At 37.7% G+C, this 27,550-nt stretch overlaps 1 protein-coding gene across 1 annotated transcript in view; it reads right to left on the bottom strand.

Annotated features, from left to right (window-relative positions):
- Positions 1-27,550, bottom strand: part of thsd7aa (thrombospondin, type I, domain containing 7Aa) — a 112,793-nt gene that overhangs the window by 19,528 nt on the left and 65,715 nt on the right. Inside the window, exons 6-16 of the mRNA XM_079441868.1 lie at positions 26,779-26,982; positions 21,562-21,756; positions 16,071-16,323; positions 14,461-14,576; positions 10,399-10,531; positions 10,166-10,269; positions 9,041-9,235; positions 7,619-7,885; positions 4,947-5,125; positions 893-1,026; positions 608-761 (exon numbers count right to left, since the gene is read on the bottom strand). Coding sequence (XP_079297994.1) covers positions 608-761; positions 893-1,026; positions 4,947-5,125; positions 7,619-7,885; positions 9,041-9,235; positions 10,166-10,269; positions 10,399-10,531; positions 14,461-14,576; positions 16,071-16,323; positions 21,562-21,756; positions 26,779-26,982 — 1,934 coding nt within the window. The remainder of the gene's footprint in view (positions 1-607; positions 762-892; positions 1,027-4,946; positions 5,126-7,618; positions 7,886-9,040; positions 9,236-10,165; positions 10,270-10,398; positions 10,532-14,460; positions 14,577-16,070; positions 16,324-21,561; positions 21,757-26,778; positions 26,983-27,550) is intronic.

Genomic DNA, 27,550 nt, shown 5'->3' with positions numbered 1-27,550 from the left:
TTTTCCTTGTTAGTTCAGACGTTGGCAGCTCTTTCTGAGGGAAATAAATTCCTCTCTGATGTCATGTGTAAGATGTTTTAAGCTTTCCCGCATTTTCACCGCAGGGATACTCTCAGTATCCATGGCAATTAGCTACCCTTGCAGTTTGGTGGCAGCATGCCTGGGAATCACACTGAGACAGACGTGAGTAACCCTCCCCATGAGAGATTCCTCAATAATGCCTATACACACTTATGCCATAGCAAACAATTTCATGTGTGAACTCGCAGCCCGCTACGAGCGGCCAACCCCCGCCATACACAAAAGCATCCTTGGTTTTCTTATTTAGCTTTGTATTTACTGACCGCTGGTGCACGGCTGACCAAAAATGTTAGATTGGTGTTGAGCAGCTCTGAAGAATATGCGTCTCAAATCCTCCTCTACAGGAGATGAAAAAATAGGAGGAAGAGGTACCAGCCTTCAGGGGACATTTGCACGAAATATGTTGCGTCAGAAACACCATGCAGTTATGGTAGAGCAGATTATACATCACAAAACTGTAGGGGAAAAATAAAATTGTGTGCTCTGTTGAACATTAGATATGTTCCTGATCAATGTTTCCTCTCACCAATGGGCATCGACTCCAAGGGCCCCAGTCAGTTAAAACACAGTCCCCAGGACAGGGCAACTTGCTCTCTCTGGCTCCAAGCGGCATCTCCTCTGGATCACAGAGATAGTCTTCTACAGGGTCTGAAGGTCCATCAACAGTGTTTTGCATGCACCTTCATGAAAAAAAAATAAAATAAAATAAATATATATATATATATATATATATATATATATATATGTTATCATGCACTTTCTAAAAAGCTGTGTTAAGTAGTAATAATGTTGTTGTTTGAGACAGTCATACCTAACTTTCCTCGTCTGTACACCTTCCCCACAGTTCTCCTTCAGATCAACATTACTGACCTTCCAGACGCTCCACGGCTCAGCCACCCAGACATACTGACTGCAGTCACTCAGACATGGTACCACTTCATACACCTGAGAAACACCACACAGGTTTCAGCTTGGTCACCAACTTTTTGGAGAATAATCATATTTTAAATGCTTTAGTATTAACATTTTACGGTAAGTTTTTTTTTGTTCAGTTACATTTGTTTGCTCTTTAGTTATCATGAACTAAAACTGAACTAACAATAATTTACAACATTTACTAATCACTGTTTCAACAGAAATATTAAGCACCTTTGAGGATAATAATAAATGTTGCACCAAAATAATTTTATGGAAGCCCGTTCCCGCGACCTTAAGAAAAAATGTAATTCTGTAAGTCATAATAATGAGATACTTTCTCATAATTATGACTTAGTATCTCGTTATATTGAGAAACTTTCTTATAAGAACAATAAACCCTCTTGCCTGAATGACTTTCGCCCAGTTGCCCTCACATCTATAGTCATGAAGGTTTTTGAGAGACTTATAAAGAGCCACATCTGCTCCTCCATCCCTGATACTTTGGACCCTCTTCAATTTGCCTATCGCCCAAATAGATCCACGGACGATGCCATTTCTCACGTTCTCCACTCTTCCCTCACACACTTGGACAGCAACAATGGGAATTATGTAAGGCTGCTATTCATTGACTATAGCTCAGCTTTCAACACTATAGTCCCCATCAAGCTGGCATCTAAACTCACAGACCTCGGCCTAAACTCCTCACTCTGTGACTGGATTAAAGACTTCCTCACCGGCAGACCTCAAGTGGTGAAAGTTGGCCAGGTCACCTTAAACTCCATCACTCTGAACATAGGAGCCCCACAGGGCTGTGTCCTGAGTCCCCTGCTCTACTCTCTCTACACGCATGACTGCGTGTCCTCTCACAGCTCCACATCTATTATAAAATTCGCTGATGACACTGTGGTTCTGGGCCTCATCTCCAACAACGATGAGACCGCATACTTGGATGAGGTAGAGAGACTCACATCATGGTGCCAGGACAACTGTCTCTCTCTGAATGTGGGGAAAACTAAAGAGCTGATCATGGACTTTAGGAAGAGACAGCAGCAGCCCTACTCTCCTCTCAGGATCAGTAATATCACCATACCAATAAGTTATTCATAATTTTTCTCCATGTAAATATCATATATCAATAAGCTTCATAATTTTTCTCTACCTCATATTGCTGCTATTCAAATACCCTGTACAACTTTTTGCACATTATTTTTTGCACATTCCTCTCATTACTATTTGTCAACAACATACTGACCTGCACATTTATATTTATATTTTTGGTCCCACTTTATATTAGGTGGCCTTAACTACTATGTACTTACATATAAATTAATAATTTGGTACGATGCACTTATTGTGTACATACATGTTCTTACATTGTACTTATATTTTTAAAAATGCCTATATGTAGTTACATCTGTAACTAATTTCTGTAATTACATTTATAATTACACTTTTAACCCATCCCTTACACCTTAACCCACCCTTAAACCTACCCATACCACCAAACCTGTCCCTAACCTTACCCGTATCCCACCTCAATAGCAGCAATAGTGTGTTGCAATACAATATGAGCACAATACATTGTACTTATTTTTTTTTTAAGTACATAGTAGTTAAGGCCACCTAATATAAAGTGTGACCATATTTTTTATCTTATCTTATCTTATTTTATCTTATCTTTTATTTTATTTTATGTTTGTACTTCTTCTTAATATTTGTATTCTATATAATTGCACTGTCCTTGGAGCGGACCTGACCTACATTTCACTGCTGGTTATACTCTGTATAATTGTGTATGTGACAAATAAAACTCTTGAATCTTGAATAATAAAGACTTATTTTCTCATAATAATGACTTAGTTTCTCGTAATAATGACTTAGTTTCTCATAATAATTACTTATTTTCTCGAAATAACGAGAAACTTTCTCATAATGATGACTTAGTTTCTCATAATAATGACTTATTTTCTCGTAATGATGAGAAACTTTCTCGTAATAATGACTTACTCCTATAAAAAAAAGACTTATTCTGCGCATGCGCAATGCATGAGTGGCGGCACGCTAGCGACATCTGCTGGTCAAAGCCATGCAGGAACACCGCGAACATCGCTTGTTCTGTAATCTAAAGCTGTATAATCTATCTTTAAATAACGATTTCAGATCAATTATCTGGATGTAGTCTTGTTAATTTGTAGCACGTACCAGCAAGTTACTCTGCCAGATAGTTACGGCTTCAAACATTCCAGACCAATATTTCAGTTAAGAAATGCAGGCATTTTATGAAGAAATGAAATCCATTATGCATATAAACTTAATTTATAGATGTCTATTTCATTGATCTATTAGTTTTATTAGCTGTCCCTTTCATGCATCGCATGCTTCATACAGTAAGCCATCTCATTTCAAAAGCACAAAGCATCATTGTTCGTTACCACGGCAACCGCTTGGTCTTCAGCATCCCACACCGCTTCTTGCAGGACAAACGCTTAACGTGAAAAATGCTTAACGTGGCTTGAAGTACAAAGACGAACCAAATTCAGTACATAACTTAATGATCATGCATACTGTATATACAGGCATTCAGATGGACCCAAAATATGAATGCAACGCAAAACAGCAACTCTTATGCAGCATTTTCTATAACGGTTTTCTATAGGAAAACGCTTAACATGCAACTTTGGGTGTTGTGTTCAAATTCTGGGTTCTTATGCTTGACTGTATGCATGATCAATAATACTGTATCCTGAATTAGTTATTGTACTTTAAGCCACATTAAGCATTTTTCACGTTCACGTGTCCTGCAAGAAGCGGTGTGGGATGCTGAAGACCAAGCGGTTGCCGTGGTAACGAACAATGATGCTTTGTGCTAGCGAGAGGAGATTGGGCTATTGTGGGTTTATGCATGAGATGCATGAAAGTGACCGCTAATAAAAACTAACAAATCATCGAAATGAACATCTATTCGTTAAGTTTATATGTGTAATGGCTTTCATTTCTTCATAAAATGCGTGTGATTTTTGTTGGAATATATTCCTCTATATCTGAAGCCATGAACTTCATTGTCTGGCAGAGTAACACAAGACTACATGCAGATAATTTATGTGAAATCATTATTTTAGATTACAGAACAAGCGATGTTCGTGGTGTTCCTGCATGGCTTTGACCAGCAGATGTTGCTAGCGTGCCGCCACTCATGCATTGCGCATGCTTGGAGTAAGTCTTTTTTTTTTTTTTTTTTTTTTAGGATTAAGTCCTTATTACTAGAAAGTTTCTCGTTATTTCGAGAAAATAAGTCATTATTATTTTCAAAATTAAGATAAAAAAAAAGTTGCATTCAGTGGTAATGGTCATTTTCCTTTCAATTATTTCACCTACATAATATTTATGAGCCAAGCCAAACAGGTTTATAATGTGTCCTGATCATTCCTATGTCCTTGGACCTTAAAGTCATACAGTATATTCATCAAGAACTTGAATTAATAATTGATCAAAAAATGAATAATTAGCATAAAAAAAATTATCATTCAAAAATAATTGGTTAATTACATATGCACCATCATCAATCATTTAAAACTTGAGATTTTTACCTGAGCCTGTTGCAGGATTTCCGCCATGACAAGAAAGAGAGAAGGATGAAAGGGAGAAATGCAGAAAACAGAGAAGTTGTTAATGCCATTTATTAGTCAATTCCAAAACCTCAGCAGATCGTTTGAAGCTGTGTATATTCACATAATTTTAGACTAGCAATCTTTAATGATCTAAAGCTATGATGCACAAACAATATTCCATGATTATATGATCATATTAGTAAACCCTATTGCTGTGCATTAAAGAAACATGTTATTCCGCTTAGTCCTTTGATTAAAAATGTACAGCACCCCAGTAATTAATCATTAAAACAAGACAAGCACATATTCATTAAAAAATATAACAGGCTCCCTGCATACCTGATTGACATGGTCCAGTTTGGGGCAGGGCCTGCCACCGTTATAAGGTTTCTCTCGAAGCCACTTGGACCGTACTTTGACTCCACTGCCACAGGACTTACTGCAACGGGACCAGTTTGACCATTCGCTGAGCTTACAGTCAGATGGACATGGGATAATACACGCTTCCTCTATGTAACCTACAAGAGATAAGAAAGAGATGAATGAAACGTAGTGTTTCTATTATATATTATGTTTCAAAAGCTGAGCAAACATGATGATGGAAGGTTGCTGTTGAAAAAGCAAAAACAAAAAGGACTAACTGGTACATGAATAGATGGATTCCAAATGATCACCAATAGGAAAGTAACAATTTAAACAACATATATACGGTAGTGGCCAAAATGATTAGAACACCTGACAGATCTGAACATATTGACCTTTTTTGCCTGCAAAACATGATTTAATTTCATAATGTTCATGAAACATGCAGATGGTTGCTCTGAGCACAACACATATCAGATGAAGTGAGTTGTACTGTTTTTATCCACTTCTAAGATCTGTCCATGGGGTTGAGGTCTGGACTTTGAGGGGGCCAGTCCATCATTTTATGGGTATTGTAATGGCCAATTCAACAAAAACAACTGAAACCTCTTGAATACGCCAAGTGTTGTAATAATTTTGGGCATCACTGTATATTATTATATTATAATTATTAATTAATTTACTATTTGCTCAAAAGAGTTCTAAGATTACATAAATATACTGTATTATTGTGGTATACAGTTTAATAGACATCACAAAAATTAGCTTTAGAAATCAATGAAACTCAAAGCTTGAATTATGCCATGAAAAGAAAAAGGTAATTGCAGTTTTGTATCTCCCAATTATGGCTTTATTTTTGACAATTCTCAGGTTATACTGTAGCTCAGAATTTTGAGAATAAAAGTCAAAATTGTGTGTTATCTAAAAAGTCAAAACAGCAAATTGCTAACTCAGATTTTCAAGAAAAATTGAGATGTCAACTCTAAATTGTAAAATATGAACACAATTGCGAGAAATAAAGTCAAAAAGTCAAAATGATATTATGAATTACAGTTCAATTCTGAGAAACTCCAAATTGTGAAGACCAATAATAGTGATAATGTTGGAATTGTTAGATAAAAAGTTAAAATTATTCTTATTTTTCATTCTGTGTCAGACATGGCCTTCCACATTAATTGCTCTGGTGGTGGAAAAAAATCTTAATTCTAGATATTTTGTAATTCTAAATTTAAGAAAATGTCATTTTAAAATTCAAATTAAGAAAAAATTTTTTTAAATCTAATTTAAATTAAATGATCTTAACAAAATTATATTAGCACTAAATTAATAAAGTTAAATTATTAACAAAATATTGTTCATATTTTATTAAACACCTTACTATTGTTAGCCTGCTAAACTGGATAATTCTTATACAGTCATGAATATACACTCCCAAAACAAAACAAAAGAAAGTCAGGATATCTGTAGATACTTTTGAACCAAAATCCCTATCACAGAAACTTCTCATAGTTGGATTAAACATGCTCAACCCCCCTTACAAATTGCCTTGGGCAACATGTCAGTCTGACAGCCTCACAAAATGGCAACTACGTTTCAAATCATGAGGGGTATGGGGTCTGATTGGAGTGAGGGATGTCTCAGAGGAAGCAGGAAGAGAACGAGAGGAGGCAGAGAGAGAGAGAGAAATACCCTGCCTCCGTCAGCACATCTTCACTCTAGGGATGCCGAGTCTTTGAGCCAGTCGCTGGCCTCCAGCTGAGAGCGTACAATCCATACTAGAGGATTGTGACTCATAAAGAGAGAGGCCTTAACATCACAGAGCTCCTGCATTGGCCACGAGATTCCACATGCTTTCATCTAACGCTGCAGCCACAGTCTAATCTCGGCGAGAGTTGTGAAGCGGAATTAGATTACGAACACTGGAGATCTTATTTTCTATTAAGACAAGCTCTTTGCTTTCTTTACTTGGGAAGGAACAAACAAGCAAACAAACATATTAAATTAACATAATAGATATATAGTACATTTAAGAATAGTGTGAATTAAGAACGTTTAGATATTTTTACTTGAAAAAGAGATAAAAAAGACAAAAATACTCAGTTAGAGAATATTTTTTCATGGTGCATATTTCGAAAAATCCTCCATAAACTGACTGCATTTCAGTTTAAGCTAATTGTTTTAAATACATACAATCTTTCTTTATGAAAAATATTTTATACTATCCAGATTAGTACAAATTGAATAGTTGATTTAATTTTGCATTCATATATTGTTATTTTTGTAAAAATAGATTATTTATTTTTAAGAGATATTATATTATTATTTTGCACAATTTTTAGAATAAAAAAAAAAAAAGTACTATTGTTGTTGTATTATTATTTTGTGCAAAAAGAAGTTGAGCAAAATGAATGAACATAAGAAATGATTGCCTAAATTTACAAGATCTTTTTGTCAAATTAAATGAATAAATAATAAAATAAAATAAAATAAAAATCTGTGCAAACATTAACACTCTTCTCGACAAAGTATAACACTGGCCCAATCAATCTGTTTGTGTGACCAGTGGCAGATAGTAAAGTAAATTAATCATTATTTTTACAATGACACTAGAGGCACAGGATTGATACACCTCAACTTTTTTCACCCACCGTGACTGTTGCAGCGTGACGTCTCCACGAGGCGGTTGTCCTGGTCATAGCACACCATGGCTTGAAACCGGTAACCCTGGCCACACTCCTTGATATCACCTTGCACTTTCATACCCAAAAGGCCCTCTACGCGCCCACCCTCGGGCAGGATGCAGTCGGACCAGTTCCCCACGGGCTGGGCATTGTACTTGTTGCAGGGGCAGTACTGGGTTTCGCTCAGAGGATACATCTGTGTGTTTTTACATTGCTCTCTCTTTTTGCTTTTACCTGTGCCAGAAAAATCACAAACATACAGCAGTTAGAGATATTAGATCAAAAGTTATAACATCATGTTATCCATTTCAATATGCTTTCACGTTCAGGAAAATAAATATTTTGTAATAATACAATACAGAATGTACCGCTAACAGAATGATCCTGTAATAGTATCTAACTCCTGTGGTCAAAATACACTGATCTGATAATCATGAGTAAGTAGATTTATCCAATTGCATTTTGTTAACCTCTAAATAACCAACTAAGCTTCTCATGGCACATTATACTAAAGGTTAAACCACATTTCTGGCTCAGCTGAGGTACAGGTATGCATCTAACAAAAAAATAACATTTTGCACAGAGGGTCTTCCTTTGTACATGCATATAACAAATCTACTGAGAAAATTAATCAAAATTTTAAAAATTCACGATTATTTTATTGGAATCACAGCACTAAATCTGCATGTAGTTCTGACAGAAGCGTCTCTTCTATGCTTTCATTTTTCTCCCTTTTATATTACAAACAAACAAATAAATAAATAAATCAACACATACATACATACACACATATTTTTCGTGATAATATTTTAAGAATTTGCTTTGGGTTTAGTACAACAACAATACAAAAGCCAATTTCAGAAACATGTTAACTTTATAATATATACACTTTTGTTCAAAGTTTGGGGTAAGCAAGATTTATTTTTTATATTTTTGTTCAGCAAGGATGCATTCAATTTATCAAAAGTGACATTTAAGACATTTACAGTGTCACAAGAGATTTCTATTTCAAATAAATGCTGTTCTTTGAATTTACTACTCAATGCCTACAAATATGTTTTACAGTTTCCACAAAAATTTGAGCAGCAAATCAGCACATTAGAATGATTTCTGAAGGATCATGTGACACTGAAGACAATTCAGATTTTCCATAGCAGGAATAAATTTCATTTTAAAATATATTTTATAAATTATTATAAATGCACATATAAAATACTACAAAATATATTCATAAGTATATAATATATTTATAATGATGTAAATGATAATGATGCATCTGAGGGAATCATAAAGCAAATGTAAAGCATCAAAGACGTAGGTGAGAAGAGCCTTTTTGTTGACTTGGCATCAAGAAGTCTTAAGAATTAGACTTGCTGATCCAGTACTTACCAACAAGAGTCCTTTTCCTAGTTCGGACACCCACGCAATCAGCAGCACAGGATGAGAATTTGGACCAGGTGGTCAGCTGGCAGTCATCCTGGCATGGAAGCTGGCAGGACTGAGTGAGTTGAGGCATAGGCCCCGCTAACTTAAGACAGGCCGCAACGTCTGCAGGTCCACCATCCAACTTTTTACACGATACGGCTGAGGGAGAAAAGAAGAAAGAGGTCATAAACCAATTGTAGAAAAAGAAACAAATCTAAAAAGGGAGAACACTCCTCTGAGTTAATACTGATAAATATCAGTCCATTCTCACCTATAAAGCCACACACATTGAATAAAGATAAGCATCTTGTGATGGATTACACGAGCGAGTGGTTAAATGCCTATTGACTCAAGTAGCCGGACGCATCCAGATTTATATCATTGAATGAGGGTGAAAGCTATTGTATTGGATTTCTTTTTCAGACATGCCAGTGTATTAAGGGATACTATTACGGGTAATGCTTGTTAATGTGAGCAATACTGAGAAGTTGATATATAAAGAAGCTTTTTGAATTACTATATGTGATTTTAAGAACCTGCAGACAGTACTTTTTCTTTCACTGCTCACACCATCCATTTTTAGAAGCAAGATACCGCATTTCTTATTTAATATAGTCTAAAATTTTAACCCAAGTTAAAGGTTCCCACATAAAATTGCTTTTATGTCAGTGGAACCTTCCATATGCGGTAAATGCATCTCTGTCAGTGATATACTATCAAAAATTACTGTCTCCAGGCATATATAACACAAGACTCTCATCTTTCATTTTCAGATACATTTTTCAATCACACCACACTAATGGCCTGAATTTGAACCCTGAAAGGGTTTACTGGTAGGAGTCAGAGCAAAGGATATCGCTTGTGACTGCTTCAGACAGCTTCCCGAATCTCTGAAAGAAGTGTTTACACAGCCCTTTGATGGTAACACTCAGTCACAGATCAAATTACTACCAATCTCATGCATTTACCACAGATTTAGCAGTCTCTCCAGCTGCAGTGTGAAGCATTGCAACAATCAACTACAAAGTTTTGTTGACATTGAAAGATGTTGCATTTCATTTTAAGTTGATGGCGAGGGTTTTTCTGTACCTCTAGCCTGTAGTCCTGGTCCACAGGTCTCTTGTGCTCCAGGACTGTCCTGACGAATGGTCCAGGGCACCAGCTGACACCTGCGCCACTTGTGGGTTTTCCACCTATAGAGCAAAAACAATTTATATATGTATGTAAAACTTAAAACCGGCCTCTCTCTTTCTATATAATTTTAGTCTAGGAATTTCATAACATTTCTGTACTATAATTGCAAACAGAGGTACTATGTTCACCTGTAGCCTGGACAAACAGACGAGGCATCACATTCCTTCTCCTGGAAGAGCACTTCTGGACAGTCTTGGCCCCCGTTAGCTGGAAGCTGAATGATAATGCGTTTCCTTGATTGCTTCTTTTTGACGGCACCACCTGGATATACACAAGAGGACGGACAGAAAAGATGAACCTGTCATGAATAAATATAGAAAATCTTGCAAAAACACCATCCCTACTCACAAATCTAATCTCTGTATGGCTTTGTTGCATTTAACATGTTTTTATCCAACCTTAGCTCTATATATCTCTGAAAATGTCAGTACATCCCAACTACCATGAGCTTTATGGTTTAATGACTGCAATTGAAAAAGGAATGATTATAACGAGGCCACAATTTATCAAAAGTAACATTTAAGACATTTACAGTGTTACAAAATATTTATATTCAAAATAAATGTTGTTCTTTGAATTTACTACTCATCAATGCCTACAAATATGTTTTACAGTTTCCACAAAAATTTGAGCAGCAAATCAGCACATTAGAATGATTTCTGAAGGATCATGTGACACTGAAGACAATTCAGCTTTTCCATAGCAGGAATAAATTTCATTTTAAAATATATTTGATATATTTTTATAAATGCACGTATAAAATACTACAAAATATATTTATAAGATATATATTTATATTCAGCACCAAAAGAGCAAATTTCTCTAAAAGAGCAACGCGAGTGATCGCGTCTTTTTAAAGATGTCTTATCACCCGTGCGTTTCTGGGTGTGGTCATTTCCTGGTGCCCCAGGACGGTCACGAACGCTGCCTCACTGTCTGGGCATTCAGCACGCTGAGGAAGCTTTCGTGGATGGTTCATGTTTTTCTTGTGGGGACATGACCATCTCGGAGTTGTGTAATAGACTCCATTATGTCAAACATGGCGGGGTCCCTCTGCCTCTGCCGCGATTCAGCGTTCGTCCCGGCACCCGGGGTGGCGCTGCATCCAGTGGAGTCAGAGGTGATTTGAGGATCACGGTGAGGGCTTCCCCAAGTGGAGCTCCTCACCCCACAAGCACTCCGTAGCCGGTGGAGCTGCCGAAGGAGCGCGCTGGGCCCTCTGCTGGACGGGATGCACCACACGTTTCCTTCAGTGCCCCCTCTGATGACCAGATGTCGATCGCTGCATCGGAGGGTGCGCCCTCTCTCTCCGGGGTTGAGGACTCGGCTGCGTTGCCCCCTTGAGCGATGAAGATGACCGCACAGTCTCTGGGTCGTGCAATGTCCACGCTAGTGGTCCAGGAGCACCATCTCTGGCTGTGTCTCGCTGACATGAAGGAGCAGGAGAAGGTACAGTTCCTGAATGCTCCCATGTCACAGACCGGCCTCTTCGGCGACGCTGTCGAGAGCTTTGCCCAGCAGTTCTCGGCGGCACAGAAGCAGACTGAGGCGATCAAGCACATCATGCACTGGAGGAAACCAGCTGCTTCCACCCCGGCTGCAGCCCCTCAGCCTGTTAGTCGCCGTGGGCGTTTTACAGCCCTTACTTCATTGTGCCCAAAAAAAGCGGTGGGTTACGACCGATCTTGGATCTGCGAGTTTTGAACCGTGCACTTCACAAGATGCCGTTCAAGATGTTGACGCAGGAACGCATTTTCGGGTGCGTCCATCCCCTAGATTGGTTTGCAGCAATCGACCGGAAGGACACGTAATTTCATGTCTCGATTTTCCCACGAAACAGGCCATTCCTGCGATTCGCGTTTGAGGGTCAGACAGCACGCCTCACCCAGGAACGTGCTCAGTCGGTGCTGAAATGCCTCAAGACTTTTATCAGGCAGGACGGCGGTCCCACTGAAACTCTTTCAGAGGCTCCTGGGGCATATGGCTGCAGCTGCGGCCATAGTTCCGTTCGGTCTGCTCCATATGAGACCGCTTCAGCACTGGCTCCACGGCCGAATCTCGAGGTGGGCGTGGAAACGCGGTACTCACCGGCCTGCCGCAAAACCTTCCGCCCGTGGTCAGATCCCTCATTCCTTCGGGCAGGAGTGCCTCTGGAGCAGGTATCCAGGCATGCTGTGGTATTCACGGATGCCTCGGCCACCGGCTGGGGAGCCACGTACAACGGGCACGCAGTGTCAGGGGTATGGACGGGTCCCCAACTGCTTTGGCATATCAATTGCCTCAAACTTCTGGCAGTACGTCTTGCCTTGAGCTGCCTCAGAGGGCGCCTTCAGGGCAAGGACGTTCTGGTCCGTACGGACAACACTGCGACCGTTGCGTATTTCAACCTGTAGGGCGGTTTACACTACCGTCGCATGTCGCAATTCGCCCGCCATGAGGACCCCCGGAGATGTTCGATCAGAGCCCTGCTTTCCTTTTTTCAACAAGGGTTGGAGCGTAGGTTGTCCCCCTCCACAGGTTAAATCCTCCTAGGCCTCCCTCCCTACCCTCTTGGGATTTGGCATTGGTGTTAAGAGCCCTCCAAATTACCCCCTTTGAGACTTTGCAGTCAGTCGAGTTGAAGTTTCCCTCTATGAAAATCCTACTGCGTTGGCCTTGATCAAGAGGGTGGGGGACCTGCAGGCATTTTCGTTTGACAAATCGAGCCTTGAGTTCCGGCGCCAGGCCTTTCAGCCAACGATTTCTTGAAATCTGATGTGAGGCTAGTGCCCATATGAGAGACCCTGCCGGGATCCCATATATATATTCCACGGCATGCTTATTAGAGCCGTGTTTCCCCTGGCACAACACGTTCTGCCATCTCTAATGATGCAGCCTAAGCCATCTCAGAGACTTCCATGTGCAATAGGGCCCTACGGGGTTACTTCACATGTCTAAGTGTCACTTAACCCCCTCTGGGAGGAGGTGACTCCACAGTGTACCTCTTCCAAGCAGAAGGGCACGCTTCCCAGTGTTATCCAAGTCCTACTGTTTGGGTTGCTCAAGGAACAACAGTAGTTGACCTTCTCTGTGTAGAGCCCGGTCCTATCGTCTGCCTTATAGGAAGGATCAGGAGGCCTACACAGGGCACTGGAAGGGGCAGCTTTGGTAGGGATCCCAATTTCGTCTGTCATCCGATGTGACTCAGAGTGAGCGACTGAGTGGGAACGTCTCAGTTACGTATGTAACCCTCGTTCCCTGTAGGAGGGAACGGAGACGTCACGTCCCGTCGCCACAGTCGCTGTACCATTGCTGAGCTACTGGGTCACCGGCTCGGCTCCTCAGGGAAAGCATGAATTAATGCGGTGCACCTGCTGCCTCTTATACTCACGCTGTGATCAGCGGCAGATGGATGCAATGATCGCATGCCAATGTCCATTGGCTCGTTTAGTTACACTCGAAGTGGATTGGTCTCTCTAGCGAGATCCCAATTTCGCTAGTAAAAAATCCTAATGACGTCTCCGTTCCCTCCTTCAGGTAACGAGGGTTACATACGTAACCGAGACGTTCTCCGCTGGGTGAAGGCATCTATAAATATGTGCATCTGATTATTTGTTCTTTTCATACCGTTTTCACATTGTTCTTCTGCAAAGTTCAAATTTTGAGAGTGGTTCTCTTTGTAAAAACTTAAAAGTTAATAAAAACAACCGATTCAATATTTACTTTAAATGTAACACTAAAAAGAAGAAAATTAACGAGGGAAGTGAGGATCTGCTTAGTGTTCAGTGAAGAAGAAACTGTCATGCAGATGGTCTTTAAAAAGGCAATATTTTATAAAAAACACACTGGAGTGTGATATTCGCTCAGAGAGAGAGAGAGAGAGAGAGAGAGAGAGAGAGAGAGAGAGAGAGAGAAACATGTAATGCTTGTTTGCTTCATATAACAAATGGTTCAGATATTGGCAGCTTCTTACAATATTTCTTCTGGTTCCTACAGGCGGAGTTGCCGAGCAACAATTCCTTGATAGTGTGTGATTGTGGGAACAAAGAATTGGTTTCTTAACACTTCTGATAGAATGCTGAAAGTGGCCCATTTCGTTATGTCAATAAACTTCAGCATATAAGAAACATTTTTCTATTTTACTTTAGTTCAAGAGATGCATCCGCAAATTTACAGTATATGTAAGTTTCATTAGTGTGTGTTAAAAGTACCTGTCTGGCAGGATGAAGGGCAGGGTGTCCAATCACTGTATGGAGTGACAATGCAGTCTCTCTTGCAGGGCAGAAGACAAGGCCTTACAGTCTCTGGACGCAGACTCTCTGGACACCTGCATATAAAAGCAATGAAACAGGATGTACTCATCAACAGATGCTCAGATTTTCTTTGGAAGAAGCACATCTTTGGATCATGTTGGAGAACAAGATGACAAGTTTGACACAAAGTTTATGAAGCTTGAAGCTAAAGGGAAACAATCAAAATACTAAGACATTCTAAAAAATAATGTTCATTTTTTAATTTATAACTTTACTTGCTATGCTGATAATATATTTAGCATTGAAAAATAGTATTATTAAATAAATTATAAATGAATCATAAAAATTTAATGAATTAATTTTAATTAAATTATTTTTTCAATTTTAATAATTGGAAATTATAAATTTCAAAATATAAGCGTTTCATTAGTTGGACTCCACTGTGTACATGTACTTTTGTCTTAACATACAGTAGATATTTATGTACAGTATAGCACCTTTCAAATGTTTGTAGACAGTACATTGTTATAATTAAATTGATTAATACTTTTATTAATCAAGGAAGCATTAAATTGATCAACATTTACTCTAAAGACGATTATAATTTTTCCAAAAGATTTTTTTTTTTCATCAAAAAAATATTAAGCAGCACAACATTGCTAATAATATGAAATATTTCTTGAGCAGCAAATCAGTATATTACAATGATTTCTGAAGGATAATGTGACAATGGCTTTTAAAAATTCCGCTTTGTCATCTCAAGAATAAATGACATTTTAAAACCTATTCACATTTTAATATATTATTTTAAACTATAATTTTTCACAATACTTAACTATTTTTAACAAATAAATGCAGCCTTGAAGATGAAGTTCTTTCAAAAACAAAGAAAACATCTTTTGAACAGTAGTATATACATAAACAGCAGAATGTAAATGTGATTTCCCCCTCAAATATCACATTTTCATCTTCATTACGTCTCTGCACATACTACACTTCTTTCTCCCTGCATCATTCCAATATCCTTGCTTCTTTCACATGAAATCCCATAACGATCAGCATGCGGCTCACGTGTGTATATCTGCGTGTGTGTATATGAATGTGTAGATCAGTGGGTAAAGCCCAGCACATGAATAACCCCAGGAAGAAAGCGGGACTCATTTCCATTGCGGGCATGGGGTCCCTGAGCTACACACCCCGTTTCCACAGCCACTGACAGAATAATGCCACTATTAAACTGAATAAATAAACAGATAATTTATTTTCCCAGTAGATGCCTTCGGGGAAAGACCAGATTCAGATACTTAAAACTCTCGGCTGAGAGCTCATCAGCTTAAAGTCTCTATCTGTCAATAAAGATCAAGCACCAGACATCGAGATTGAGTTTAATAAACAGAAAACATAACCTGCTTCAATATCTGCCCCAACAAATGCGCTATTAACTAATATTTCCTTATAACAACAACACAGACAAAGAAATCAATTGAACAACGGATTTAATTGCATGCATTTGATGCAATTGCATGCAAATGAATGCAATTTATAGGAACACATTTAAAAACACGTACTTTTTAGGTGGCACCTGGCCCACATTGACCCGGACACAAATGACTTTGCGTGTCTGCATTCCGACCGAGCAGAATGCCTCATTAGTGGTGACTCCTGCTCCGGTGCGACTGAGCGAGCTGTTGGCAGATGGAACGGAGGTGTCCTCTATACACTGACCCCAGGGCCCCGTCTGCCAGTGGTATACAGTGCAGGGATGATCATTGCAGTTGCGGACCTCCTGCAAGGTGCTGCTGTTGGGGCACTGACCTCCACCTAAAAGATAAAAAAAGGGTCAAGAAGGTCTTACAGTAATGGGTAAGCCATAAACCTAAACTGTAAAAATACATTTGCACATTGACCTGTTATTTTACCATTCTGTACATCATTTAGGCGAAATAGTAAATAATATAATGCATAGGAAGTTAGCGTCTACAATAAACATTACAAAAACCTATAGTTTCAGCACTGGCTTCTAATTGGTTAATACAACATTCCAGTTGTGTAAAAATCCAAATCTGAAACGGATACGACGTGACACCTATTCACCATATCGCTGTCAGCTTCCATAGCAGATCATTATTTTTGTTGCATAGCAACATATGGTATTGCCAGCATATTTTCTAGCAGAAATAAAAAATAACTTAATGAATTTGCTAAGTAATTTTCAATGACAATGTTGTGACTGTATTCTAAATATTATTCATATAATTTGTATTATTAGTGCCCCATTACTTAACTAAACTGCCTAATTTAATAGTATTAATATATCAAGCAATGGATCACTCCAGAAAATGAAAATTTGCTCAGGATGAGAGTTTAAACTGCTAATAAAAGCATTCCAATGGTCCACAATGTCCATCAATGTCTTGATGTAAAATACTGTGTACTTTTTACTTGTGAAGTAAAAACGTAATGAACAATCCATAATTATCCTCCAATAATAAGTCCATCTGCTGTTGTCTTCCTACATCAAAATCCACCCACAAATTTGCTTGGTCTGTGCATATTTCACTGAAGAAAGCTTTATTATGGATAGAGGACTGTTTTGGCTGGAAACAGCAGTTAAAAATGTCTTGAACGTTTCTTACAAAACAGTTTTTCGCTTGACGAGATGTTAATTGATGGACTGGAGTCGTGTGGATTACTTATGGATTATTGTGATGTTTTTATCAGATGTTTGGATTCTTATTCTGACGGCACCCATTCACTGCAGAGGATCCATTGGTAAGCAAGTGATGGATTCTCCAAATCCATTATGATCCAAATCCAAACTCATCTACATCTTGGATGACCTCAGGGTGAGTAAATATCAATTTTGAGGAATTATTCCTTTAAATGACATCCTTAATATAATGGTAGAATAGGAAATAAAACATCTAGAAAGTGAACTATGTAGATAAAACATAAGTAGAATCTAATGCATGAGTCAACAGTCAACCATGACTGTTAGGATAAGAGCTGCTCCTATATTTACTTACAAGGCTTTGCCTTGTTTTCATTACAACCTGCAGTCACACGCAAAGCGCCAGAGTCCCCACGGAGCAGTCAGCCATTATCTCAATGGTGCGCATTAACAACCGCACACCAGTCAATGAGAAAATGGTAAACCGGTGAATGAGAAAAATGGACAAACCATGCATCAAGCAGTGCTCCTTGTTCAAGAGCACCAAAAATAATGAATAATTGACTCATCCTTTGTAACAATGCAGCACACAGTCCTTCATTATCCAATTTATAAAAAGGTTATCGACTATTATCACACACTTCATTAGACATGTGAGAACTATTAGAAAACACTTGCCGTTAGCACAGTCACAATAATGGCCATGAAAGAGAGGAAAAACTCTTTACAGTTACAAAAGGAGGGTTATTTGACTTCCAAAGCATCTCATAGTAGTTCAGGGCATGCCAGGGCAATGCATTAGCAGAGCTTCAAAAAGCTGCACCAGAATCCCATTGTTTCAAATGGGGATTAACACACCCTCCGGTTATTTATTGACCTGTGACTCAGATGAAGACTAATCCTTTGTACAATTACAAAAGTGAGTCTGCGCACAGCTCAGAGTAATTGCATGTTCTCGGTCCATCTCTGCACCATTAAGAGCTGCAGTTCATATTGCAGCTCCAGTCATCCACATTTCGTTTTGGGTCAAGCTTCTCTTGAGCTGCATGACATCCTCAAGAAATGGTGCATTTGAAATTGTCAAGCACTCCATTTAGAAAGAGCAAATATGTGTTACATATCTGACCATGCATTAATATGTAGAATCATAAATATTTTAACATTCAATGTGTGTTGAAAGAGGTTTTTCAAGGCCCTATACAGGGGTGACTGACTGGTTTACCACTGAAATGATGCTGGTGCTCAGTGGGGATCTGTAAACCTCTAGAATAGTTGCAAAGAAGGTCAAGCACACATCGTGCCACAAATGAACTGAATGCTGACGGAATTTCAAGTAATGTTATGTTTACTACATTACAATGCTCAAAATTAAGTCTTACGTGTTCAAATGTTACACAATTACATAATTTTATATTAGACACACAATGAATATAAAATGGCTCTTCGTAACTGTTAATGGTAAGATTTTTTTTTATCTCTGTTTTTGAAAGACGTCTCATTCTCACCAAGTTTGATCAAAATTGTATTTAATTTATTAAATAAATCGTAAAGTATTATTAGAACTGAAAATAACTTCTTTTTTTATATATTTTAAAATTTAATGTATTCCTATGATAGCAATGCTGAATTTTCATTACTCATTCCATTACTCAAGTCTTCAGTGTCCTTTAGAAATATGTTTTATGGTTCTCAAGAAAGTATTATAAACTTATAAACTTATTATTAATATTGAAAACTGTATTTTTTCCTTTGTCAACCATCAATTTAATGCATATTTGCTCAATAAAAGTATTACAATTCTCAATGAATGAATGAATGAATGAATGAATGAATGAAATAGTAAATCTAAAAGTAGAGTACAAATATTTTATTTTAATGGAAATTAATTAGTATATGACTTTTTACAGTAAACATTGTCCCAAATCAGTTTTACCATTCTTTTAGAATTCACTTATTTCTTACTATTAAAAACTACGCTCTCAATTGAATCAAACAATCATGATTATTATGTCTTTAAAAGGCAAAATAAAATATCAAACTGAGAACATTTTATAAAAAATATTACATCAAACACATTCAATTAATGTTAACAACATGAACCAAATTACTTCAATTACTATGAATAATCTTAAATTACCTCTTTTTAAAAAATAAATAAATAAATAAAATAATAATTAAATAAATACATAATGATAATAACAATAATAAAAGTGGTGAACAACCCCCCCCACACAATTTTCACTATGTGGCCCCAATTTGAAAACCTATGTTCTACGGAAGGCCCTCGCAGACTACAAATTTAATAGACTAAAATGAGGCAACTGGAGTGTGGGATTGTACATTTCTGCTCATTTTGAGACAGCTAGGTCTTACTCCGAGAGGCTTAGCTACATAGACAGCAAATGACCAATGCTTCATACTATTCTCTCCATCACCTCACAAAGAAGCAGATGGCAAGCAGAACAGGATCTACTAGACTTCATGCTACTGTCAGCACACACCTGCTTTCTCAGACGCTTGTCATCAATTAGGTCCACCGTCTCCTGAATCGTTTGAAGGCTAACAATCCAAGTACAGCAGCACATAGCACAATTTGCCACAGGGCAGAAAGCATCATTGCGCATATGTGGCCACAAATTTGTAATATATAAAGCAACCGCACTCCACAGATGTACCAAACACACTATACCTTTGATTCTGGCACTAGCATGACCTTAAAATGATGTGATGTTAAAGCAAACCAAGCCGATTTGCTCTCAGTCAGCAGTGCAAGTTCTGTTCCCTCAAGCTGCATATTTGTGGAAATGGATTTCTGGCCGATGAGTGGTGGAGGGAAGGAAGAGGTTTTAGCCCAAAGCAACCACTTATCCATCAGTCTATTGCACATCAGATACACACTTACAGCCTGAGCTCACCTGAGGTTTGAATCACTAAATGCTCAGAAACCTTCATTACCTTGTAATGGACTCTTTTTTGGCTCACATGGAATAATGTTAAACTAACATAAGGGGGCAAGGGCAGTAAGATATTTGCAATTTGCTCATGTCTACTTGAGCATACAAATCCACATAAGCAGAAAAAAGATGGTGATTGATTATATTTAAACAAGCAGAGAGCCAGGCAAAACAGTCTAGTTTTGGACTAAGGGCTATAATGCTAAATACTTTTAGCAGCAGGATGCTCAGATTAAAAGAAAGCACGATGCACACAGGGCATCAAGCAAAGCAATGCCACAATGCCACATACTGATCCACAAAAAAATGGTGGATTTAGGCTGAAAAAATCGACTCCACTGCAGCCCCTGCTACCTGCTTATAAAATTGCTGAATATTATTACTTTAAATGTTAAACATATTCTCAGTAATCAATAAAACTCCAGACACTTTCTCACTGCTTGTGTAAAATAAAATGATATTACAAGTATCATACACTCTCAGAAATAAAGGTACAAAATGTATGCCTTTGTACTTAAAGAGTCCATAGTGGTACCTTAAAGGTACATATTAGTACCTAAAAGGTACAAAAGTATACCTTTTGAAAGGTACAGCCCCAGTGACAGCTTTTGTACCTTTTTTTCTAAGAATGTATGTATGAATTAATCTTTATGAATTTGAATCGTTATTAACTATTGCCACACCAAAATAAGTTCTTTAAGCCCTTAAACAATTAATTTAATTTTTTATATGTCAAAATACACAACCATTCAAAAGTTTTGGGACAGTAATGAAATTAATACCTTTATTCAGCAAGGATGCATTAAAATGATCAAAAGTTATAGTAAAGATACTTGTAATACTTGTAAAAGGATTTCTATGTCAAATAAATGCTGTTCTTCTGAACTTTCCATTCATTAAAGAATCATTGTTTTCAACAGTGTTTTTAAGATTGACAATAAGAAATGTTTCTTGAGCAAGAAATCTGCATATTAGAATGAAAAAAAAAAAAAAATCATACAAACCCAAAGTTTTGATGGGCAGTATATGTTCTCTGATTCATAAACTCCAGACACTTTATTTTCACTGTCTGTTATAATACGTTACTGACGAAAATTATATTGAATTGAATTTATTATTTTGAATTATGATTATTATTATTTATTTATTTTAACTTCTCACTGTTGATACAAAAAGAGCCAGTCATCATGCGTAATAAATTTGCCTTGGAAAGCTTTTCAAGGTTTGTCAATACTCATATGACACATAAACAAGACTGCAAAGTGCTGTTTGTTTGTGAGCAGGCAATGCAGCAACATAGTAAGGTACATCACTGTTCAGATAAGTGGAAATCCAGTTCTGAGAGGTGTTTGAAGATCCTCTGCCCAAACACCAGCTCAACCCACACCATTTTGGTGGAAAGAAAGAGTGGTTTGATAATAGTAAAAACCCTACCGTCCCCAGCGTTGTAGGCCAGAATGGAGCGTGATCTGGTCTGCTTGCCCTCCGAGTTCTTCCCTGAGCAGGTATTGGAGCACAGAGACCATGAAGTCCAGGGACTGAGCACACAGTCTTTGGGGCAGGGCACCTCACACAGCACAGGCATGGGAAGGATGGCGTCCCGGCACAGCTGCCTGTCCACGTATTCAGCTAAGAACAACAAAACACGGGGTCTGTTATATTCTCACATCCTAAATAAGATTCCGGGAGGACCTTCCAACGCTTGAGTATGAAAGGGCAAACTCTAGCAAATTAAAAACTAATATCCACATAGAAATGCACAAATGGCTTTCAAAAAGACAAAAGCCAAGCAAAGTGAAACCTCACTCATTTGATGCTGTGTTAAATTGTGTGAACATTAATACACATCTCACTCAGTGTGTAAATAAAGCTACCCACACAGAAAATTCACACTGTGTAAGTGATGCACCGCCAAGTGCTGTCATCTCTACTCCATGCCAGACTGTGCACGGTACACAAACACTCACGTGAAAACCACCCATTTACACATTAACACTGCATACAGTATATGTATGCATAAACCAGAACATTGATACAATTCAAAGGGCCCAAGACAACATTTGGATGGACATGTCCCCATTGTCCTCTATAACATATAGTGGGACCGGCCCACTAAGGTCTTATATGTTATAGAGGACATCATCATAGGGACAGGACAACAGTCTCAGTCCCTTTTACTAATGACCCATTGCTAATTGCTAGCATAAAAATCTCCAAGGACAAGGGCAAATTTCATATAGAAGCCCTTTGCATAGTTATGGTATGCATTTCGCCCAAAAGTTTAACAGTAGAAAGTGGTTCATTAGACTTTAATGTGCTTCTTACACATAAATTTTAGATTACTCTTTCAATGTCAAATGATGTGACAACTGTGCACCCAAGAGGGACGATGATCCGGCGATGTTTGCAATCACACAATCACATGTAATTATACTTAAATGCTGTCCAAGAAAAACAGCAATTGCAGCTACGTAACATGTATATTGTGACATGTTTTTAAGTGTATAACATTTAACTGAAATCTTTGTCATACATGAAAGGATCAAAAAATGTTATAGCAACAAAATAAAACAAAGCAAAATCAAATAACAACAACAACAAATAATAATAAAAAAATAAATACATAAAAGCAAAAAACAAAAAAAATAAAACAAAATCAAACCATCAAAAAGCAAAAAAAAAAAACAAACAAGGAAGGAACAATCAAAACAAATCAGAAGAAAAAGAAAATCAAACTATCAAAACAAAGTAAAACCAGACAAAACATACTTTGCTCACAGAGGTCATCTGAAATACCTAGTTTTGGACACTAACCCCTCTGTGGACTGTGTACCAGCCCCTGTATCGATCGGTGAACCCCACCCCTGAAAAAAAGCCCAAAGTGACAGAAAACCCACTGAGTCAGATGACACGGCGGGACCCCATGGGACACAACAGATCTATTCTCATCAGCACCAGACAACAGGAATCAATAATTGAGAGAAGAGGGGAGGCACTAGGGAACAATGAGGAGTGGTTGAGACTGGGGGTGGGAAAGAGTTAGACTTCCGCACACCGCTGGTATTTATACACAGCATTTCACGTCAAGAAAAAAAAATCATTACAGTCCATTACAGACATTTATGTGCCTTTTTAGAAGTTTAAAGCTTAAACTGCTGGTATGTTTTGTAACAAAGTAACTGGTTCAAGCTGATCAATAGCTAGTCACCATCTTGGATTAAACAAACAAACAAACAAACAAAATTAAATAAATACAAAATTAAAATAAAATAGTTGCACATGAGGCAAATCTCACAGACTTGGGGAAGACATATCAACTGTCCTCATGAATAACTCAGTGAGTACATGCTGGGGAAAATGTAATGTCAGCTATACATCTAGCCCTTATACATCTCAGAGTGTTAAACCTCACCTGCGTCTGACTGTCCCCTGATGGAAAAGTACCAGACGGCATCTGACATTTCCTCTTTTGAGCGCTGTCACATTGTGATGAGGCTGCACACTACTCTTCCCAAAGTTAATGAGGGAGAGAGGGAGTTCAGCTAAATGCAGACTGACTCTGAGGGACTAACAGAGTTAATTTTATTTATATAGGCGGCTCGCCACCGGTGCCAGAACAACATATTCACCATCTACCCGTATGCGAGGCAGGACAAAGAAAGAGGTGACCTTGAACAAATCATATTATTCCTCACTTCACCAAGGTATCTGGACTTAAATGGGTCAATGTGTTGCAGTAAGCCTATGGCTAGGGCGGAACAGAGTAATGACCATAGTTTCTTTCAGTTTTTGGATATATATTTTCATATATGGACAAATAATATCAAAAGTGTCAGACCACATGATCTATATAATATATGGATGGTTCAGAGTATATAATGTATTTACAAAATATAAAAAGGAACAAAAGTATGTGTTTATGATTTACCCAGTATTGAACACCTTCCTTTCTTGCCAATACTGTATGACTTTTTCTTTTTTTTTGTACAATGAAAGTCAGTGGGGTCAGATGTTGTTTTGGACTCCACTGACTTTCATTCTATAGACAAAAAAGTAAAAACATCCTTTAAAATATATTCTTTTGCGTTCCACATAAGAGAGAAAGTCATACAGGTTTAAAGCAACATATTTAGTACGTTAATTAAGGCATTTTGGTCCCCAGGCAACATCTGACCCACAAACTACAGTCTAAATCATTAAATTACCATTTCAATGACAAAACAAGCAGTGCTATAGCATGCATATATCATATTTTATCCCGGACCATTTTGACCATTTTCTCCTCCTGAATATATATTCAAGAGGAGAAAACTGAGCTGTGCATTTTAGGGTTAATACAGAGTGATCAGTTACTTGATTTAATTAAATGGTCATCAAACTTTAATACATGGCTGTTAAAACTATAGAATCAGTGTGCTATATAAAGTACAGTTGTTATACGTGGCATGTTAAGGAAGGTGTTTCAGGGTAACTGTCTGGGAGATGAGGTTCGTTGGAGGTCCTGGGGGAGGTGGCAGTCGTCTCTGTGGTGACAGCTGAGGCACATGCAGTATGACACCTTCAGTTGGTGTGAATGGGATGCTTGATTATGAGCCTTGCAAAACTGATTGAGTTGCACACACACACACACACACACACACACAAACACACACACATACAGGAGCCGTTCTCTGCCTCTGTCTTTCTGTCTTTACTCTCCGCCTTTCTCTCTCCCCCGAGTCCTCATTAGCGATTTGAATGCTGAGGTTCTGGAATGTCGCAGTAATTACCATGTCCGCACAATGAAATTTACTGGAACAAGGAGCGAAATGTGAGGATGTAAAATACAATTACGGTGTGCACTCATAATTGATTCATTAATGCAAGCTGAGTCGAGCCGCACCTCCAGAAAGACATTAACAATACGGAAGGCAAAGAAAAAGAAGTCACAGAGTTGGTGCTTCTATTTAAAAAAACCCTGAATATTCTATTTGTCCTTCATATCCACAATAATTTAAGGTTAATTATTTTTGATAAGCTCGCTGAATGAACCTATTTTACGTGTTGGAGACAGGCTTTCCACTTGGTTTGTTAAACTATTCACTCAGCTATGCTCTAGTCTCTATTATATGAAATTAATTAGATTGGATGAATCAGAGTACTGAGTACAGGCACTGAATTTCACTCCCTCATCAACCAGAGTGAAGTGTTCATCCATAAAATCCCATTAAAAAACTGTTAGTACAACATAGCTGGGCCATTTCATTTCTCAAATATCTATGAAGTTTTTAGGCTGTATAAATAATATAAATCAAAACCAAGACAGATGGGAGATTTTCCAGCCCTACATAATTAGATATAAAAGTGGCTTTTGACAAAGCTTCTCAAACAGTAAGAGTAAACAATATAATAACTCCAAATGCAAGAACAGCTTAAACAATATTTAGTCATGTGTTTCATGTTCTTCTTTGTTTGTATGCTACCATTAATGATTTTGGCATCTATAAGATTTTTGAATGTTTTTTTTTAAAGTCTCTGATGTTCAACCAAGACTGCATTTATTTGATCAAAAATACATATCAAAAACAGCAATATTGTGAAATATTATTCTATATTAATATATATTAAATATGTAATTTATTCCTGCATGGAAAGCTGGATTTTCTGCATAATTACTCCAGTCACATGATCCTTCAGAATCATTCTAATATTCTGACTCTGCTGCTCAAGAAACATTGCTTATTATCAATGTTGAAAATATTTTTTTTGGAAACATGTATATTTTTCAGGATTCTTTGATGAATAGAACATTCAAAATACATTCTTTGTAAAATCATAATTGTATTTACTGTCACTTTTGATCAAGTTAATGTGTCCTTGCTGAAATAAAACATTCAAATTAAATACATTTCTTTCTTTCAAAAAAAAAAAGGTAATATTTGTTCAGTAATTCTCCTTTTTTTTAGATTTTTTTTTTTTGCCTTTTTGAATTAAAATGCTTAAAATTATGGGTGTTGGATTTCCAATAATTTAAATGGATATCCATGTTTTCTAATAGTGTTACAACAAGTTACAACCTACCACAAAAACTCTGAGTTACAGAAGTGTTACAGCCATCCCAGCTCTCCTCTCTTTGAGTTTATTGAGGCATTAGTGTCAGCTATGGTCACAGATCCAGGCATGCGCTTGTCCCCAGGTAAACTGTATTTTTCTCTGATCTCACAGATGGTGCTGGTGTTGGTTTCCCTCGCTACCGCGTACTCAGTCAAGCCAATAACATCCAGACGCTATTGGAGAGTTTGGGGCCTTTGGGCTAGTTAGATGGTAGACCGCCCCAGCACATGTGGCTTTGTGTTTAGAAGAGTAAAAGGCAGCAGTGCCACTTCTTATTGCTCTGAATTTCCCCTCTGGCCACTCTAACAATAGAGAAGTACTACCAGCCGCCTGTGCAAAAACAGCAATTACGGCATTGGGCATGAGTCCAGAACATAAGCCCTATGGACAGAATTCAAGAATGGACCCAGCTGTACAAGAACAAAACAATCTGGGTTTGTTGCTGCACGCCTGGACACGACCCTTAAATAGAAAGTCTATTCAGGCAAAGATTTTTAATTAGTTTGAATGTTTATAAGTGGACATATCATGCAGATGGAAAGTGTACGTATCACTTACCGTCACTGTTGACGCACAGTACTTGTGGGTTCTGGGTTCCCGGTCCACATACTTTGTCATTGTCAGGCACACACTCCTCCAGCTTCACCAGCAGCCATTCGTAGCAACTGGGCTCCTCACAGGGAATTGCCTCTGTCAGGTGGGGGCAATTTCCTGTGCCACCTGTGGGATCATTCATGATTTTCCTTTTCCTCAGTTTGAAACCTGTCGAAGAACACAGATGAGACTCAAAGTTATTGTTGTAATTGATTCACTTCATTGAGTTAACTGGTGGGAATAAAGAGCGCAAGTAGGGTTGAATCATGTAAACTAGTCAAACAGTCAACCAAAAAAGTAATTTATTAGTAAATATATCTGTTCAAATTACTGAACATTTTCAGTTTATTGCAAAATGCAAATTCCACAAGCTTTCACCTTCACATAATTTCAGACAGGCTATAATTCCAGGTCATTATACAAAGCAAGCAAAAAAACCTTAAACTATTTGTTAACTGAAATAAAGATTATATATATATATATATATATATATATATATATACACACACACACACACACATATACATATATATATATATATATATATATATATATATAAATATATATAAAATAAGTAATTAATATAATATAATATAATATAACATGATATAATATAATTAGTGCTGTCAAACGATTAATCGCGATTAATTGCATCCAAAATAAAAGTTCCCTTTCAGGAACTCGAGCTGCATCCGAAAACGCTTAGGGAACGCCTTCAGAATGACCGTGCTCTAAA

The sequence above is a fragment of the Barbus barbus genome (genome assembly GCF_936440315.1).
Source record: "Barbus barbus genome assembly, chromosome: 19".
In the NCBI taxonomy this organism is placed as follows: Eukaryota; Metazoa; Chordata; class Actinopteri; order Cypriniformes; family Cyprinidae; genus Barbus; species Barbus barbus.
The sequence above is the reverse complement of the archived record's forward strand: the minus strand, read 5'-3'. Positions and strand labels throughout refer to the sequence as shown.